The 18014-nt window shown below is 43.7% G+C and overlaps 1 protein-coding gene across 10 annotated transcripts in view; it reads right to left on the bottom strand.

The window, feature by feature from the left end:
- Window positions 1–18014, bottom strand: part of MAMDC2 (MAM domain containing 2) — a gene marked incomplete at its 5' end in the record, with an annotated part of 443561 nt that overhangs the window by 78142 nt on the left and 347405 nt on the right. For all 10 annotated transcript variants that reach the window (XM_082633490.1, XM_082633489.1, XM_082633491.1 and 7 more), the window contains 3 exons: window positions 5407–5544; window positions 8659–8743; window positions 10237–10508. In XM_082633490.1, the coding sequence (XP_082489616.1) occupies window positions 5407–5544; window positions 8659–8743; window positions 10237–10508 (495 nt within the window). The remainder of the gene's footprint in view (window positions 1–5406; window positions 5545–8658; window positions 8744–10236; window positions 10509–18014) is intronic.

Below are 18014 nucleotides of genomic sequence, written 5' to 3'. Positions count from 1 at the left end.
GTGTCATCATGCCTATCTCTTGATACAGATATTAGAAAATCTCCTGGTCGAGATATTAGAAAGTCCAGGTCCTCTTTTTCCCATTCCTTAGTCCCTTTAGTCCCCCTTTTTCTTTTTTTCTAATGCCAAATGCAATGTATTTATATGTACTCAGGAGGGACCCAAAGCACTCTTGTTTTTTTTTTTAAATAGATCTCTATTGGAGTATAATTGCTTCACTATACTGTGTTAGTTTCTGTTGCACAACAAAGCAAATCAGCCACATGCATACATATGTCCACTTATCTCCTCCCTCTTGAGCCTCCCTCCCATTCTCCCTATCCCACCCCCTAGGTCATCACAAAGCACCGAGCCCATCTCCCTGTGCTATGCTGCTGCTTCCCACCAGCCAACTATTTTCCATTTGGTAGTGTATATATGTCAATGCTACTCTTACTTTGCCCCAGCTTAGCCCTCCCACCCCATGTCCTCAAGTCCATTTTCTATGTCTACCTCTTTATTCCTGTCCTGCAACTAGGTTCATCAGTACCATTTTTTTTTAAAGATTCCATATACATGTGTTAGCATACGGTACTTGTTTTTCTCTTTCTGACTTACTTCACTCTGTATGATAGACTCTAGGTCCATCCACCTCACTACAGATAACTCAATTTCATTTCTTTTTATGGCTGAGTAATATTCCATTATATATATGTGCCACATCTTCTTTATCCATTCATCTGTCGATGGACATTTAGGTTGGTTCCATGTCCTTGCTATTGTAAATAGAGCTGCATTGAACATTGTGGTACATGTCTCTTTTTGAATTATGGTTTTCTCAGGGTATACGCTCAGTAGTGGGATTGCTGGGTCGTATGGCAGTTCTATTTTTAGTTTTTTAAGGAACTTCCATACTGTTTTCCATACTGGTTGTATCAATTTACATTCCCACCAACAGTGCAGGAGGGTTCCCTTTTCACCACACCCCTTTCCAGCATTTATTGTTTCTAGATTTTTTGATAATGACCATTCTGACCGGTGTGAGGTGATACCTCATTGTCGTTTTGATTTGCATTTCTCTAATAATTAGTGATGTTGAGTATCTTTCATATGCCTCTTGTCCATCTGTATGTCTTCCTTGGTGAAATGTCTATTTAGGTCTTCCGCCCATTTTTTAACTGGATTGTTTGTTTTTTTGACATTGAGTTCCATGAGCTGTTTGTATATTTTGGAGATTAATCCTTTGTCTGTTGTTTCATTTGCAAATATTTTCTCCCATTCTGAGAGTTATCTTTTTGTCTTGTTTATGGTTTCCTTTGCTGTGCAAAAGCTTTGAAGTTTAATTAAGTCCCATTTGTTTATTTTTGTTTTTATTTCCATTACTCTAGGAGGTGGGTCAAAAAAGATCTTGCTGTGGTTTATGTCAAAGAGTGTTTTTCCTATGTTTTCCTCCTATAAGAGTTTTATAGTGTCTGCTCTTACATTTAAGTCTTTAATCCACTTGGAGTTTATTTTTGTGTATGGTGTCAGGTGGTGTTCTAATTTCATTCTTTTTCATGTAGCTGTCCAGTTTGCCCAGCACCACTTATTGAAGAGGCTGCCTTTTCTCCATTGTATGTTCTCGCCTCCTTTGTCATAAATTAGGTGCCCATAGTGCGTGGGTTTATCTCTGGGCATCCTATCTTGTACCACTGAGCTATATTTCTGTTTTCGGGCCAGTACCATACTGTCTTGATTACTGTAGCTTTGTGGTATAGTTTGAAGTCAGGGAGCCTGATTCCTCGAACTCCGTTTTTCTTTTTCAAGATTGCTTTGGCTATTTGGGGTCTTTTGTGTTTCCATATGAATTGTAAAATATTTTGTTCTAATTCCATGAAGAATGTCATTGGCAGTTTGATAGGGATTGCATTGAATCTGTAGATTGCTTTTTGAAAGCACTTTTGAAATAGATTTCAATGGGTGGTGAATTTGGAGATTTTGATGTATAGTATTAGGTAAAGAGAGAATAGTAAAATATTAGAACTCAAAGCCATTTTAGGGATCATGGAATTCAAATTCCTCATTTGCAAACAGGTCAATGGAGACCCTGAGAAGTTAAGGGATCGCCCCAAGCCCTGCAGGACATTTCGTCCTATCGAAAATGTCCATAAGACATTTAGTCCATGCCAAAAGGTCCTTGATATTTGATCCTGTCCAAAACATCCATAAGATAGCTGGACCATAAGACATTTGGTAGATGCCAAAGTTCCTTGATATTTGGTCCTGTCCAAAACCATTTGGCATGGACCAAATATGTTTATGGATGTTTTGGAGAGGAACAAATTTCAAGGACCTTATGGCATGGGCCAAATGTCTTACTGGACGTTCTAGACAGGACCAAATGTCTGCTGATCACCCAAAGTAATACAGTGCTCTGATAACTAACTGGGTCTGGAGCACAAGACTTCTGACTTCTAGCCTAGTCCTCCTTCTCTATCTCTTGTTGATGCAAATATGGCCAGAATGTTCTATGCTCAGAAATGAGAGTGAGGAAGAACTAGTGGTGATGTATTCTTCAAAGAATAGATGATACTCAGGTAACATAGTCAAGTGGATGATTTGACACTAGTCCACAGGTCTGCTGTCTCTCCCAAGATATACGTGTTCTCCAAGCCACCTGGTCCTTGCCATCATTGAGAATGAAAAATTATGCACTGAACAAGTAATTATTAGGTCATGACATTGGTTAACCAGGGATCTGACTTTGTCATCTGGCATTTCTTTTTGAAACCCCAAGATATTGTTAGTTGTTTTATTCATTTAAACAAAGGTTTCAAGAGGTAGTAAGTAACATTTTATTGTTTTGAGTTAACCCAACTGTCATTTAAAATACTCATTCAGATTCATGGATTAATCTGTCATAACAGCTTATCATTCACTCTACACGTAACGCTCATTAGACGTGTGGTTCCTACAATGGCCACAAGTAGAGATGGGCTGTGTGTCTTTTTTTTTTTTTTTTTTTTTTTTTGGTGGTACGCGGGCCTCTCACTGCTGTGGCCTCTCCCGTTGCAGAACACAGGCTCCAGACGCGCAGGCTCAGTGGCCATGGCTCACGGGCCCAGCTGCTCCGCGGCATGTGGGATCTTCCCAGACCGGGGCACGAACCCGTGTCCCCTGCATCGGCAGGCGGACTCTCAACCACTGCGCCACCAGGGAAGCCCCTGTGTGTCTTTAGGACCAAATTATGGATATACATATGGAAACCCAAATCTTTTGTCATCTCCAAGAGTGCTAAACCTTACTTTTAAAAGAAAGAAGTGAATACTTCTTTGGTCTTTTTCTAATTTCAATTCCTTATGTAAGTGACCATAGATGTATCTAAAGAAATCGTTTCTGGGGCATTTTTTGTTCTCTTGTTCTAACTTTCAGTCCTATATCTACTGAGATAATCACCATCTGGTTAATCAAAGTAACACACTGCTGTGATTGCAACTCTCTCTTCTCAAAGACCTCCAATGGCCTCCCATCATCAATGGAATAAAGTTAAAATCTCTTTCCTGGCATTCAAAGCCTTTTAGAACTGCCCCCACACTGTTTTCTCACTCATCTCTCTCTCTCAGCTGCTACCCCTTGCCAGAAGCATCATGGCTCCTGCCTCTCTTGTCTCTGCCTGTTCAAATCATGCCCATCCTTCAAATACACTTGACTTCTCACATCATGTCTTCTAGAACATCCAAACAGTAAGTGATCCCTCTTGTCACTGAATACCAAGCACCTTTCTTTTTTTTTTTGGAAGCAGTCGACACATACTACTTTGTCTTACATAATTTGTGGTAGAAATCTTTTCCTCTTTCTCAAATGTATGTTCCTTGAAACCGGGCAGCGGCCATAGAGGACCTGTCATTTTAATCATCATTTTTCCAATCATACCTAATACAGTGTCAAATGAGTGAAAATGCTAGATCCAAAGTTGGCTTTGTCTTAAGTAGGTAAGCCACAGGAGATGCCAACCTTTCTTATATATGGTTACTTATAAATATGTTGTTCTAAGAAGCCTGGGCATGTTAAAAAAGAAAAGGAACTTACAAAAAAGGTTGCAGAGTAGAAGTTGGCTAACTGGGTCTAACCTGAAGATGTGTTTGGTTGGCCTTGTGGTGTTTTTTAAGAAAATATTCACCAAGTTAAAAATTGGGGAAATTTCACATAAAACCCATGCCTTGCTGATTATCTTGCAAAATCGAAAGACCTGGTTCCCTGGGCTTGCATTCTCACATGGCGGCAACTAATTGAAGTTGAGTACTCTTTGTACGTGGTCCATGCTCTCTGGTTTGCCACCATCCTCACCCAGCCCATATGTCACTCTCTTTATACCATCTGCCTGGCCCCTTTGGGAAACTGAATCTGAGACTCTGGATATAAAGGAGACAGAACAGGAGCAAAGAGAACAATAAGGACAGAATGAAGACTGTCCAAAGCCAAGATAAGCCATAGGATGTACACTTAAAAAAAGTTGGAGACATGGTTAAAAATATTCACATGAAGAGAAACTACAGTGAATGAGGAATGAAGTAAAGAACCCTAAAAAGTTGCCATGTCTTCAGGCAGCTGAAGGGGACACACTCTCATCATCAGCAATTTATTGTGACTGAGCAGATCACCTCAGTATCTGCATGGCAAAGGACTGAAAGGGAAAATGTTACCATTTGCAGCAGAACCAACATTCCTATTTTGTCCTTGATGGAAAGCCAGTCACCAGAGTCTTTTCGCTGGTCAACAAGAACTTGCAGTTGATGACTGTACTGTTTTGCAACCGTAGGGGGACCTAGGCTTTTATGAAGCCTACCAAGGTCCAGGTGAGAGCTGCCATAACTCACAAGGAGGCGAGCCCTTGCCCTGTCTCTGTGGGGACTTTCTCCTCCAGCCCACTGCTCACTGATAACCTCTCCTCTCTATTTTCCCTGCAAAGAACCAGCCCGCTTGGCCACTAGGGGGCCCTATTGCTCACCGCAATCAGGACTGACCATCAGTGCTATTGGCTCCCCTCCCTGCCGCCAGGGAAGTTCTTTATAAACTTATTCCCATCACTCCATCTATTTTTAGTGAAAAGTAATTTAGGATTATTCCAGCCTTGTCTTTAGAAATAAGAAATGTTGAACAGCAAATAGAAGAAAGTGAAGCATAATATGGAAATGTGAAAATAGCAAGACCAGGTCACAGGGGAAGAAAAGCCGTTATCTGGGTGGCCTTCTCCTTAGTTACAGAGCTCGTGTCTGCAGTTTGCCTCTCTCTCACGGCTTACTCTTCTCTTCCACCAGGTCTCTCGGTCCCTACTCACCCTCCTCTCTCTGTCTCCTTCTCTGTCGACAAGACACAGTCAGGTCAACGTAGAGAGAGATGGCAGAAACAGTTGTCCTGGAACAAGGACTCCATTTGTCCCCAGCTCACCCAGTTCACTCCTGAAGGTGTGATCCTGCGGGAGAATGGAGTGGGAGTTCCGCATATTTCCTCCTCCAACAAACCAGTTCACGTTGGGGTTCCAGAGGTTCACAAAGCCACAGAGATGATTTTCTTCAAAGTCACATTCTGGCAAGAGAGAAATAAAAACAGACTTCATGTAGACGTAGTTATGCCTGGGTACACCCAGGCTCACTGCAGTTTGCTATTAGATACTCAGATAATGTTTCTCACTCCCTTTGACCACTGGGATCTTCGTACCAGGACCCCTGGACAATGTCGGTCAAGAAGAGAGATCCTGTAATGAACAGAGATTATAATTCATCATTGCTTCTTTGGATTGTGGCTCTTCTGCCTACTTGCCATGTGGCTTGCTGTGTGACCTCTCCTAGCCTCTATGTGCTCATAGGAGAAATAGGGGGACACTCCCCCTGCACAGGGCTGTGGTAAGTGTGGACAGCTGCCAGCACAGCACCAGACACATGGCTAGTGCTTGGTCAATCAGCCAACTCTGTGTCAAAGCACTATTTAGAGCTACGCTTTTAGCTCCAGAAAGTTTATCCACCAGCTTTCTGGTAGCCCATTCCCCCATCCCCTTCTCTCTTGATAGTAGACAAGGTACTAAGCTAAGGGCTAAGGGGCATGTTTCCTAGATGCTAAAATCATCTGCTTTGTTTATAAACAAGAACCTGGTCAGCGTAGTCGGAACAGGAATATCTTAGGCACTGGGTCCTTCTGCAACTCCTGAGTGGAGAAAAAAGAGAAGACAAAGAGACTCTCTTTCCCCTTTTCAGTAGCACTGACATGTTTGCACGGATAAATTGTTCCCAGTCAACAGACTCCTTTAGGGGGAACAAGAAACTCACAAGCCAGTTCTTTCATTGACCCCCATAATTATCAATTAAAAATATGAAGTGTGATTGTGCTTGTCATCTTTTATTGGCCCCTCCAGTCCCACCCACCTTTCTTCCATGCAGCTCCATTCTCCAGAGGTTGACCTTGTATGGACTTCCCTGCCTTCTGGCTTCTCATTGGATTCAACCAATGGAAGGTAGGAGGAGAGCAAGCTTGGGGGTGTTTATTCCTCCAGCTCCCTCTCTGCCAGGTTGCCATGGGTTGGCTGTGTCTCTCTATTGAGGGACCGTACAGCTACTGTCTCCAGGTTCTGGTAACCCCTTCTCCCTTGCCCCTTCAGACCTAAAGATATTGATGGCTCATGAGTCATCATTCTGAGTAGTCCTGGATTACTGCACTAGCTTTGACTGGTTTCCTTCACCCACCCACACCTTTGTAGTCCCTTTAGTGAGTTTTCTTCAAATTACTCAGGTTGAATGTACTCTGTTTCCACTTTCTTGCCAGGGTCCTGACTGATACAGTTGTCAGTGTGCTTTTGCATTAACAAGCATTGAACATTTTTAAGATTTTCATTTTCAACTTTTCCACTACAGCATCCGCTAACCCATGCCCAAGAGTCGGTGCCAAAGGCTGCCGCAGAGTAAAAGAAAAAGCAAAATATTCCTCAATGTGCCAGGCAGTATTCTGAGCACTTTATACAAATTAAATTATCTAATCCTCAAAACAACCCTACAAGGTATGTACTATTATTAACCTCATTTTACAGATGAGGAAACAAGGGGAGCAAAAAGAGTGCACAGAAAGAAAGGTTAAGGTGAGAGTATGATCATACAGTTCAATAAGAAAAAATATCAGCGCTCCTTTTGTGTTTTAAACAAACTAGAAGCCATCAGGTGATTTGGAGAAAGGCAATTAACATTTTTGAGTGCCAAGCACTGTGACAATCACCTTCACGTCCCTGATCTTATTAGTCCCCGCAACAATCCTACAAGGGAAATATTTTATCCCCATTTTGCCGGTAATGAAACAGAGGCTGAGGGGAGCAGTGCATTGACTAAGCCAGCAGGTGGCGCTCCACTAGGTATGTCCGACTCAAGCCTGTGGGGTGTTAAGATCCCCGCAGCCGCCACTAAGGAGCTCCAAGGAAGATACAATCTTAACTCAGAAAATGGTCACAATCTTCAGAAAATGGTCGCAATCCAGGTCGGTTTTCTTTCAGAACTGCCCTTGACTCTCTTGCCTCTTTCCTTTCCACAGCCATTCAGCATCCAAGTACGGTCAGTGCTGAAAAATCTCTCAAAACTACCACCTTTATCCCATTCCACGGCCAACCCCAATTTTAGACCCTCGTATGTCCCCTCTGTAAGGTCACAATCACTTCCTACGGGTTTTCCTATCTCTGACCTATTTTCCTTGTTTCCAACTCATTTTCCATGTGGCAGCCAGTCATCATCTGAAAACGCAGCTGCAGGCCCCTCCCCTGATGACTGACTTTTAACGCCTCCCAGCCACATAATCCCGGAACCCAAGCTCCACAGCTGGGCTCCAGACTCTTCCTTAACAGACTCCCTTAACAGTGTGATTCTCACTTCAAACACTACCCAGCCTCTCGCCTTTGCCTGGACACACTCTGTGCTGTCCACCCACTATGGGGTCTGCCCAGAAAGAGCGCTTTCCTTCCTACCCTGCTCCTCCACCTGACTAAATTCTAATCCTTCTTGAAACTACGGCTCAAATGCATCTCCTGGATTCAGTCCTGTCCGATTTTCTCCCCTCCTCCCTACACCTCCACAGCACGGCTTGTCCTTCTCCAGCAGAATTTGTCATATACAGAAACAGCTTCAGTAGGAGGCAAATGGAAGGTGAGTGACCTCAGGACATAGAGTATGTCTGCTTTTGATGCCCTCTCAGAAGATGGCACAGAAGAGGCACCTATCAACCCTGCTCAAGTGGAATCTGAGTGACAACTGTGAGTATAAAGACATAGCAATGGTGTGTAAGAGAGAAATGGAGGAAAGTGAGGAAAGAGGTAATACAGAGGTAACAGGATGCCTCCTTTCTGGCAAATGCTACAAAAAGCTGAATTTGCAGCAAACTGGATGTCATGTTTATTAGAATATGTTGAGCTTAAGGCAGCAGCTCAGGTTACAGTCGCTGCATCTACCTTTCTTTCATCAACCCAGTCAGTCGAGGCAAACTCTAATGAGCCTTCCTCTGCTAAAGACAGAGAAACATCATACAACACTCAAGTGATGCAAAATTCAAAATGCACTGCATGGTGTCATTTATAAAATGCCCTGCCTTTCAGATTGATTCAATTCCCTCTGGCAACAGGAGATTTTAGAAAAAGATGCATGTTCTGATGCAATGAAAAAGAAACCCACTTACCGATACAGTAGCCAGTTGTCATCTTGATTTCAAAGAGTGCAATGCTGGCTGTATTTCCATGTCCTAGCACACCTTCTATTAAAATCTGTACAACACATGGGGGAGAAGGGAGTTAGAGTTCAAAACACCACGTGTCCTTTATCAGTATTTCAGCTACTTGTCAGGAGCTGTTCAGTGATTCAAGGCAAAATGAGATTGTTTGTCTCGGCTCATTGCTATAGGACACCAATCTCATGATGGACTTTACTGAAAGAAGGCATGTGTGTGTGTGTGTGCATGTGTGTACACAAGCTCATGCACATATTCTCAGAACTTTGAGGTGAGCAAGGAGTCCAATGAGAGCTCAGAGCCAGCTGTCTTCCATCGTAAGCGCAGCCACCACCTTCTCCGGTGCTTGTGGTGGCACCAGTTGGCTGCAGATGGAGAGGAGAGCTTGTGTCCCTGGGGAAATCCATTCTGAGACTAGCCAGGAACTGAAGGCAGAGGGCTCAGAGGGGAAAAAAAAATCCCTTGCAGGAGGAGGTAGGAAGTGCCATTTGACTAGTGGTGGGGGATTTCTGCATGAGGTGGAAGAGGCTCAAAACTCATCTTGTAGTTTCTATATTGCTAAAAATTTGAAAATTTTACATAAAGAACAAAGAGAAGCATAACAACTTATGTGGCTGATTTCAAGCACTGTTCACAGTAGGTCCTGCTTCTGAAAATATTTGCTTCTCCTTATGTGATTTTAGTCCAATGTTTTGCAGCTATGCTGGTAGATTTAGGGTGTGATACACTGTCCGGAGGATGCTGTGAAATAGGGAACTCAGACCTTCAGTGCTCCTTCCCTTAATCCATCCTGCTGCCTGATGGGAGGGACTACAAGCAGACACGGAATGTAGGAGAATACCGTATTTCAAAGCTTGTTGAGGAAGAAGAGATATGGGATAGGGAATTGAAAAGGGGATTAGGAATGGAGAATGTTTTCTTGAAGGCTCCGCTTTGTCCCCCATGACATGTTCTCACTAAATATCACACTTCATGGCCAAGTTCAGATTACATCTTCCTTCCCTGCCCCAATCCACATCCAACTTTATCTTACTTTCTCTACCTTATTTTCCCATTACTTCTGATGGAACAACTTCCATCTCTGAAAAGGAATCAGAACATGTCCTTTAAGTATCTTTCCTCTTTCAATGTATTTTCATTTTATTTATTATAGTTAATGTCTTGTTCAAAATTTATAGCCAACAAACCATTAGGAAGACAACATGAACACATACCACACATAACTTAGGAGGATGAAACAAAATGATAAGAAATGAGAATGCTCCCTAAAGCCCACTGGAAAATAAATTCCCATTGAAGAGGTTGGTTTGAGCCCCTTTTAGAGTCTTATAGAAATCCCACTTAAAAACACACAAAACAAATCTGGGAAGAAGCTCTTTTAAGGAATAAACAAAATATTAATTTACTGATATTTTTCTATGATGCAACTCCCATAAAATGTCACATCCTAACTTCAATGGCAGAAGTTTTCATAAGATCTTAGAATAGCATAATGCCACATAAGAAGCCCTGCACATAAACTCTACCTACCTTGAATTTCTTGGAACTGTTTTGCAAGTCCAAGCTGGCTATGAGCCAGCTGTCCGAAGGTTCCTTGGCTGACCAAAGCAAGCGATCAAAGCTTTCATCGTCAAATCTCACATAGAGGTTCAGCTGGCTGGGCTCTGATGGAGACACCGAAGATGTGGTTATCTGGTAGACCAATCGGAGGCAGCTCCATTCCTCAGCCTGTAGATCAGAACTCAGCAGCACGGCTTTCTCCCCCTGCTTGGCAAAGGAGGTGTCCACATAAATGTAATGGCCTGGAAAGAGAAAGGGACACAGAGAAGAGATCAATCTTCTGCTCACAACTCAGGAAAATACACAACTGTGGTCCAGTCAATCTGAGGGCAGATACTGCCTGCAGATGCATTTTGTGGGTCCACTGAATGTTGCCTGAACATGGGGTCTCTGCTTCTGGTGAAAAACTAGAATGTCTAGTAACACTGAGGCTACTTGCACATGACACATGACAATGACAATCCAGAGCTGAGGAGTGCTGCCTCTTCAGAGGTGCTATGTGGGCTCCATTTTGCCATAATCCCCACCACTCCCTATAACCTTCTGCCATTGAAGCCAAGTATCTTTTGCCCTATTATCACCTTATAACAGGCCCATTTAGCACATTGCATTCATCTTCCTGGTCTCCATAGGCATATGAGTTTGAGAACCCAGGCTAAGGGGCTTCAGAACCTGAAGGAGCAGCATTCCTCTACTGGAGTCAGAATGCCTTGGTGGATCCCTTCCCTTTCCATAGCTCCCCTCATCCCTAATGACTCAATCTGCATTTGACTTGCCTCATTATTGTAGATTAAATTGATTTGGTTACCTTAGATCTTAGAGCCTAGGCAGAAAACGTTCATTGCAAGTTCATTAGGCATAAGACTCTCCTCCTCTAGACTCTTCCATGACCGAATCTCATAGTTCTGATAAGTAAGTGAGAAAGTACATGCAAAACAGGTAGGACAGGGCTTGAAAATCAGTAGACACACTGGGGCCAGCAATCATTATTTCCCTCTCCTCCCTTGTCCACTTCCTTGCTCCTTCCTTCCTCCCCTTCCCTTCTGTCCTCACCTTCCCTTTTCTCCCATCCCTCTCCACTCCCTCCTCCTTTCCTTTCCCTCTCTTCGCTCCTCCTCCCTCCTCCTGCCCCCTCTCCCCTTATCCTCCTAATATTGACAAGGGGTGCTCTGCTGGCTACAGTAGGCTGTAAAATAGCATTTCTATGACCAAAAAAAGGGGTTGGAACCGAGAATTCTCACTTGAGCCTTCCAAATCTAACTCTGGTCATTGGCTTCCTTAACGGTGATCTGATCTGCCTGTGGGTCTTCAGGACCCTCTGCCTTTCTGACCTGCACCCTCATGCTTGCTCAGAGGTTCCCATATTCATGGCCAGCATCTAATATGCAGTCTTCTGTCACATGACCACCCATCCTACCCCTTGCATTTGGGGCTTCCCAACACTAAATTCTTACTGGAAAGGCCCTAAAAGGCCTCTTTGCTTGATGTTCTTCAGCCCCTCTTCCCACACTTGTTGCCCCAAATGCTGATCCCAGCCCCATCCTGTGGCAAGTGCAGATAGGCCAGTGGCAGCTCAGCTGATGACCACCCTCACAGTTAAGGAACAGTTAGGGCGTTGTCTTCAAGGAGCCTCACTTGCCTGTGGAAGCTTTCAAGATCAAGATCTATTTCCAGCTGGCAGTCTTCTCAACATAGCAACCACCCACTGGGTGCAAATACAACTGCTTCTAGATGCCAACCCAGGCACCCTCTGTGGATAAACCTGGCCCTTGCAGTAATCACCAGCAACACCATTACCTCCTAGGTACAGCGAACACTCATTATGAACCAGGTGCTGCTCTAAGTGCTTCACATATATTTACTAGCTGTGGGGTTTGTTGGGTTTTGAAGCACTAACTAAGCTGGGGTTCTTTTTTTTTTTTTTTTTTTTTTTTTTTTGCAGTACGCAGGCCTCTCACTGTTGTGGCCTCTCCCGTTGTGGAGCACAGGCTCCAGACGCGCAGGCTCAGCGGCCATGGCTCACGGGCCCAGCCACTCCGCGGCATGTGGGATCTTCCCGGACCGGGGCACGAACCCGTGTCCCCTGCATCGGCAGGCGGACTCTCAACCACTGCGCCACCAGGGAAGCCCCTAAGCTGGGGTTCTTGATGCCAACCCTTTTTTGAAACATAATATTGCTTCATTGTGACATGAGGGAATGAATAAGCACCATCCTCCTTGTCCCACTCTGCTACTACCCCAAAAGAAGGGACTCTAAGCAGACTGGTAGTGGGGTGGGGTGGAGATGGGAATTGATGGAGATCCTGAGAGCACTTCAAACCTTTTCTGAGGAAGTAGAGGGTTGGTACATGGGATATAAAAGAGGAAAGAAACAAAGAAAGTCTGTGCTGTGTCCTATGGGTGTTTACATTGCATGCCAACTTGGTTGCCATATGAGGCCCACTTCTCCCTGGGACACTTGCCCAATTTCTCTCCCTCTTTCCTTTCCCCATTCTAGAAGGGAACAACTCACAGCAGGGGCTCTCAAACTTGAGCCCAGAGTCACCTGGAGGGCTTGTTCAAACCCAGATTGCTGGGCCCACTCCTAGAGTTTCCGATCCAGTAGGTCTGGGGTGATGCGGCACATCTAACAGACCGCATTTCTGAAAAGTTCCAGGTAATGCCGATGCTGCTGGTCTGTGGGTCACAATTTGAGAACCACTGATTTACACATCTGACAGGGAAATAGGACTCATTCTCAGGACACTTCTTATTTATCAAAGAAAGGTCAGGCATGTAAGTACTGATAGCACGCAAAGGAGGGAGGAAATAGTTTTACATGGAGGTAGAACTCAAACTTAAGTAACTGTGTGTTATAGTAGCTCAATGAGTACATCTACTGGTGATTATCTTGATTTTTCAGTGAATGCCATAAAAATCTTTCTTGACATAATCTTTTATTATATCAGATTTTATTATAAGCATATGCTAATGCTCTTATGTTAAAAATCCTTTGAGAGCACTCAGTATATAAAATGTATTATTTTAAATACCATGATGTTATACAGTATGAAAGTTAATGCTATTTATTGAGTGATTTTGACATATTGGCCATAAATATTGGCTGTTTCAAATTATTGAGATTTTACATGCAAATTACAGACCTCAAAATCGCTCTTAGGTCATGCTGTGTGGATATGCCTATTAGCTGCATTACAATCCATCCAAAGATTTAGCCACCCAAGTGATTTTGCATCCACTCAGCAGAATAATGCATTTTCCTAGATCAAATAACTAGCTCAAGAGCTACCCACCTCCACTACCACTGCCAATCTCAAGACAGATTTTCTTAATTAATCACTACAGTTTTTTTTTTTTTTTTTGCTCAGCCTGGATATAGCCTCAGAATCCTTCTAAATACAGTGTTCCATGTAATCACTACCAATTAATCTGAACTGGCACCTAAGCTGGAACTATTTCTTATCCTTGCTTGTGGTCAGATTACATCTTGTGGTCATATTAGAGCCAAACTGAACTAGAAGGAATGTGGCACATTTTGAAGAGCTTTTAGAAAATTAAGAAAGAATGAGGAAGATACTGATATCAGGGATGGTGCCTTTCCCTGGACTGCCACTAATAAAATTGCTATTCTAGAATAATGTTTTTGGTGAGTTGTTTTTCTCTCTTACTTTTTTAAAAATAATCATTTCAATAAATAAATGGGACCTAATCAAACTTACAAGCTTTTGCACAGCAAAGGAAACCATAAACAAAATGAAAAGACAACCTACAGAATGGGAGAAAATATTTGCAAACAATGCAACTGACAAGGACTTAATTTCCAAAATATACAAACAACTCATACAACTCAATAACAACAAAAAACCCAAACAACCCAATCAAAAAATGGGCAGAAGACCTAAAAGGACATTTCTCCAAAGAAACATACAGATGGCCAGTAGGCACATGAAAAGATGTTCAACATCACTAATTATCAGAGAAATGCAAATCAAAACTAAAATGAGGTACCACCTGACACCAATCAGAAAGTCTACAGAGATGAGCTTCAAGATGGCAGAAGAGGGCCTTCCCTGGTGGCGCAGTGGTTGGGAGTCCGCCTGCCGGTGCAGGGGACACAGGTTCGTGCCCCGGTCGGGGAGGATCCCGCATGCTGCGCAGCGGCTGGGCCCGTGAGCCACGGCCGCTGAGCCTGCGCGTCCGGAGCCTGTGCTCCGCAATGAGAGAGGCTACGGCATTGAGAGGCCCGCATACCGCAAAAAAAAAAAAAAAAAAAAAAAAGATGGCGGAAGAGTAAGACGTGGAGATCACCTTCCCCCCTACAGATATATCAGAAATACATTACACATGGAACAACTCCTACAGAACACCTACTGAACGCTGGCAGAAGACCTCAGACCTCCCTAAAGGCAAGAAACTCCCCACGTACCTGGGTAGGGCAAAAGAAAAAAGAATAAACAGAGACAAAAGAATAGGGACGGGACCTGCACCAGTGGGAGGGAGCCGTGACGGAGGAAAGTTTTCCACACACTAGGAGCTCCTTCGCGGGCGGAGACTGCGGGTGGCGGAGGGGGAAGCTTCGGAGTAGCGGAGGAGAGCACAGCAACAGGGGTGCGGAGGGCAAAGAAGAGAGATTCCCGCACAGAGGATCGGTGCCAACCAGCACTCACCAGCCCAAGAGGCTTGTCTGCTCACCCGCTGGGACGGGAGGGGCTGGGAGCTGAGGCTCGGGCTTCGGTGGGAGCGCAGGGAGAGGACTGGGGTTGGCGGCATGAACACAGCCTGCAGGGGGTTAGTGCACCACGGCTAGCCGGGAAAAAGTCTGGACCTGCCGAAGAGGCAAGAGACTTTTTCTTACCTCTTTGTTTCCTGGTGCGCGAGGAGAGGGGATTAAGAGCGCTACTTAAAGGAGCTCCAGAGACGGGCGCAAGCCGAGGCTATCAGTGCACACCCCAGAGACGGGCGTGGGACGCTGGGGCTGCTGCTGCCGCCACCAAGACGCCTGAGTGCGAGCGCAGGTCACTCTCCACACCCCTCTTCCGGGGAGCCTGTGCAGCCCGCCACTGCCGGGGTCCCCGAATCCAGGGACGCCTTCCCCGGGAGAGCGTACGGCACGCCTCGGGCTAGTGCAACGTCACGCCAGCGTCTGCCGCCGCAGGCTCGCCCTGCCTCCGTGCCCCTCCCTCCCCCGGCCTGAGTGAGCCAGAGAACCCGAAGCAGCTGCTCCTTTACCTCTGTCCTCTCTGAGCGAAGAACAGACGCCCTCAGGTGACCTACACGCAGAGGCGAGTCCAAATCCAAAGCTGAACCCCCAGAGCTGTGCGAACAAAGAAGAGAAAGGGAAATCTCTCCCAGCAGCCTCAGGAGCAGTGGATTAAATCTCCACAATCAACTTGATGTACCCTGCATCTGTGGAATACCTGAATACACAACGAATCATCCCAAATTGAGGAGGTGGACTTTGGGAGCAAGAATATATATATATATTTTTCCCTTTTTCTCTTTTTGTGAGTGTGTATGTGTATGCTTCTGTGTGTGATATTGTATGTATAGCTTTGCTTTTACCATTTGTCCTAGGGTTCTGTCTGTCCTTTTTTTTTTTTTTTTGCACAGTTTTTAGCACTTATTATCATTGGTGGATTTGTTTTTTGGTTTGGTTGCTCTTTTCTTTCTTTCTTTCTTTCTTTCTTTCTTATCACTTAAAAATATTTTTTAAATCATTTTTTATTTTACTAACTTTATTTTATTTTACTTTATTTTATATTATCTTCTTCTTTCGTTCTTTTTTTTTTCTCCCTTTTATTCTGAGCCGTGTGGATGAAAGGCTCTTGGTGCCCCAGCCAGACATCAGGGCTGTGCCTCTGAGTTGGGAGAGCCAAGTTCAGGACACTTGTCTACAAGAGACCTCCCAGCTCCACGTAATATCAAACAGCGAAAATCTCCCAGAGATCTCCATCTCAAAGCCAAGACCCAGCTCCACTCATCGACCAGCAATCTACAGTGCCGGACACCCCATGCCAGACAACTAGCAAGACAGGAACACAACCCCATCCATTAGCACAGAGGCTGCCTAAAATCATAATAAGGCCACAGACACCCCAAAACACACTGCCAGACATGGACCTGCCCACCAGAAAGACAAGATCCAGCCTCATCCACCAGAACACAGGCACAAGTCCCCTCCACTACAAAGCCTTCAAAACCTACTGAACCAACCTTAGCCACTGGGCGCAGACACCAAAAACAACGGGAACTACGAACCTGCAGCCTGTGAAAAGGAGACCCCAAACACAGTAGGTTAAGCAAAATGGGAAGAGAGGGAAACACACAGCAGATGAAGGAGCAAGGTAAAAACCCACTGGACCTAATGAATGAAGAAGAAATAGGCATTCCACCTGAAAAAGAATTCCGAATAAAGATAGTAAAGATGATCCAAAATCTTGGAAATAGAATGGAGAAAATGCAAGAAACATTTAACAGGGACCTAGAAGAACTAAAGAGCAAACAAAGAGGGATGAACAACACAATAAATGAAATTTAAAATTCTCTAGAAGGAATCAATAGCAGAATAACTGAGGAAGAAGAACGGATAAGTGTCCTGGAAGATAAAAGAGTGGAAATAACTACTGCAAAGCAGAATAAAGAAAAAAGAATGAAAAGAATTGAGGACAGTCTCAGAGACCTCTGGGACAAATTTAATGCACCAACATTCGAATTATAGGGGTCCCAGAAGAAGAAGAGAAAAAGAAAGGGACTGAGAAAATATTTGAAGAGATTATAGTTGAAAACTTCCCTAATATGGGAAAGGAAATAGTTAATCAAGTCCAGAAAGCACAGAGAGTCCCATACAGGATAAATCCAAGGGGAAACATGCCAAGACACATATTAATCAAACTATCAAAAATTAAATACAAAGAAAACATATTAAAAGCAGCAAGGGAAAAACAACAAATAACACACAAGGGAATCCTCATAAGGTTAACAGCTGATCTTTCAGCAGAAACTCTGCAAGCCAGAAGGGAGTGGCAGGACATATTTAAAGTGATGAAGGAGAAAAACCTACAACCAAGAATACTCTACCCAGCAAGGATCTCATTCAGATTTGACAAAGAAATTAATATCTTTACAGACAAGCAAAAGCTAAGAGAATTCAGCACCACCAAACCAGCTTTACAACAAATGCTAAAGGAACTTCTCTAGGCAGGAAACACAAGAGGAAGAAAAGACCTACAATAACAAACCCAAACAATTAAGAAAATGGTAATAGGAACATACATTTCGATAATTACCTTCAATGTAAATGGATTAAATGCTCCAACCAAAAGACATAGACTGACTGAATGGATACAAAAACAATACCCATATATATGTTGTCTACAAGAGACCCACTTCAGACCTAGGGACACATACAGACTGAAAGTGAGGGGATGGAAAAAGATATTCCATGCAAATGGAAATCAAAAGAAAGCTGGAGTAGCAATTCTCACATCAGACAAAATAGACTTTAAAACAAAGACTATTTATTACAAGAGACAAAGAAGGACATTACATAATGACCAAGGGATCAATCCAATAAGAAGATATAACAATTGTAAATATTTATACACCCAACATAGGAGCATCTCAATACATAAGGCAAATATTAACAGCCATAAAAGAGGAAATGGACAGTAACACAACCATAGTAGGGGACTTTAACACACCACTTTCACCAACGGACAGACCATCCAAATGAAAATAAATAAGGAAAC

Source organism: Mesoplodon mirus (assembly GCF_964341445.2).
Source record: "Mesoplodon mirus genome assembly, chromosome: 1".
NCBI classification, from domain to species: domain Eukaryota; kingdom Metazoa; phylum Chordata; class Mammalia; order Artiodactyla; family Ziphiidae; genus Mesoplodon; species Mesoplodon mirus.
This window is presented reverse-complemented; position numbering and strand designations above follow the sequence as displayed.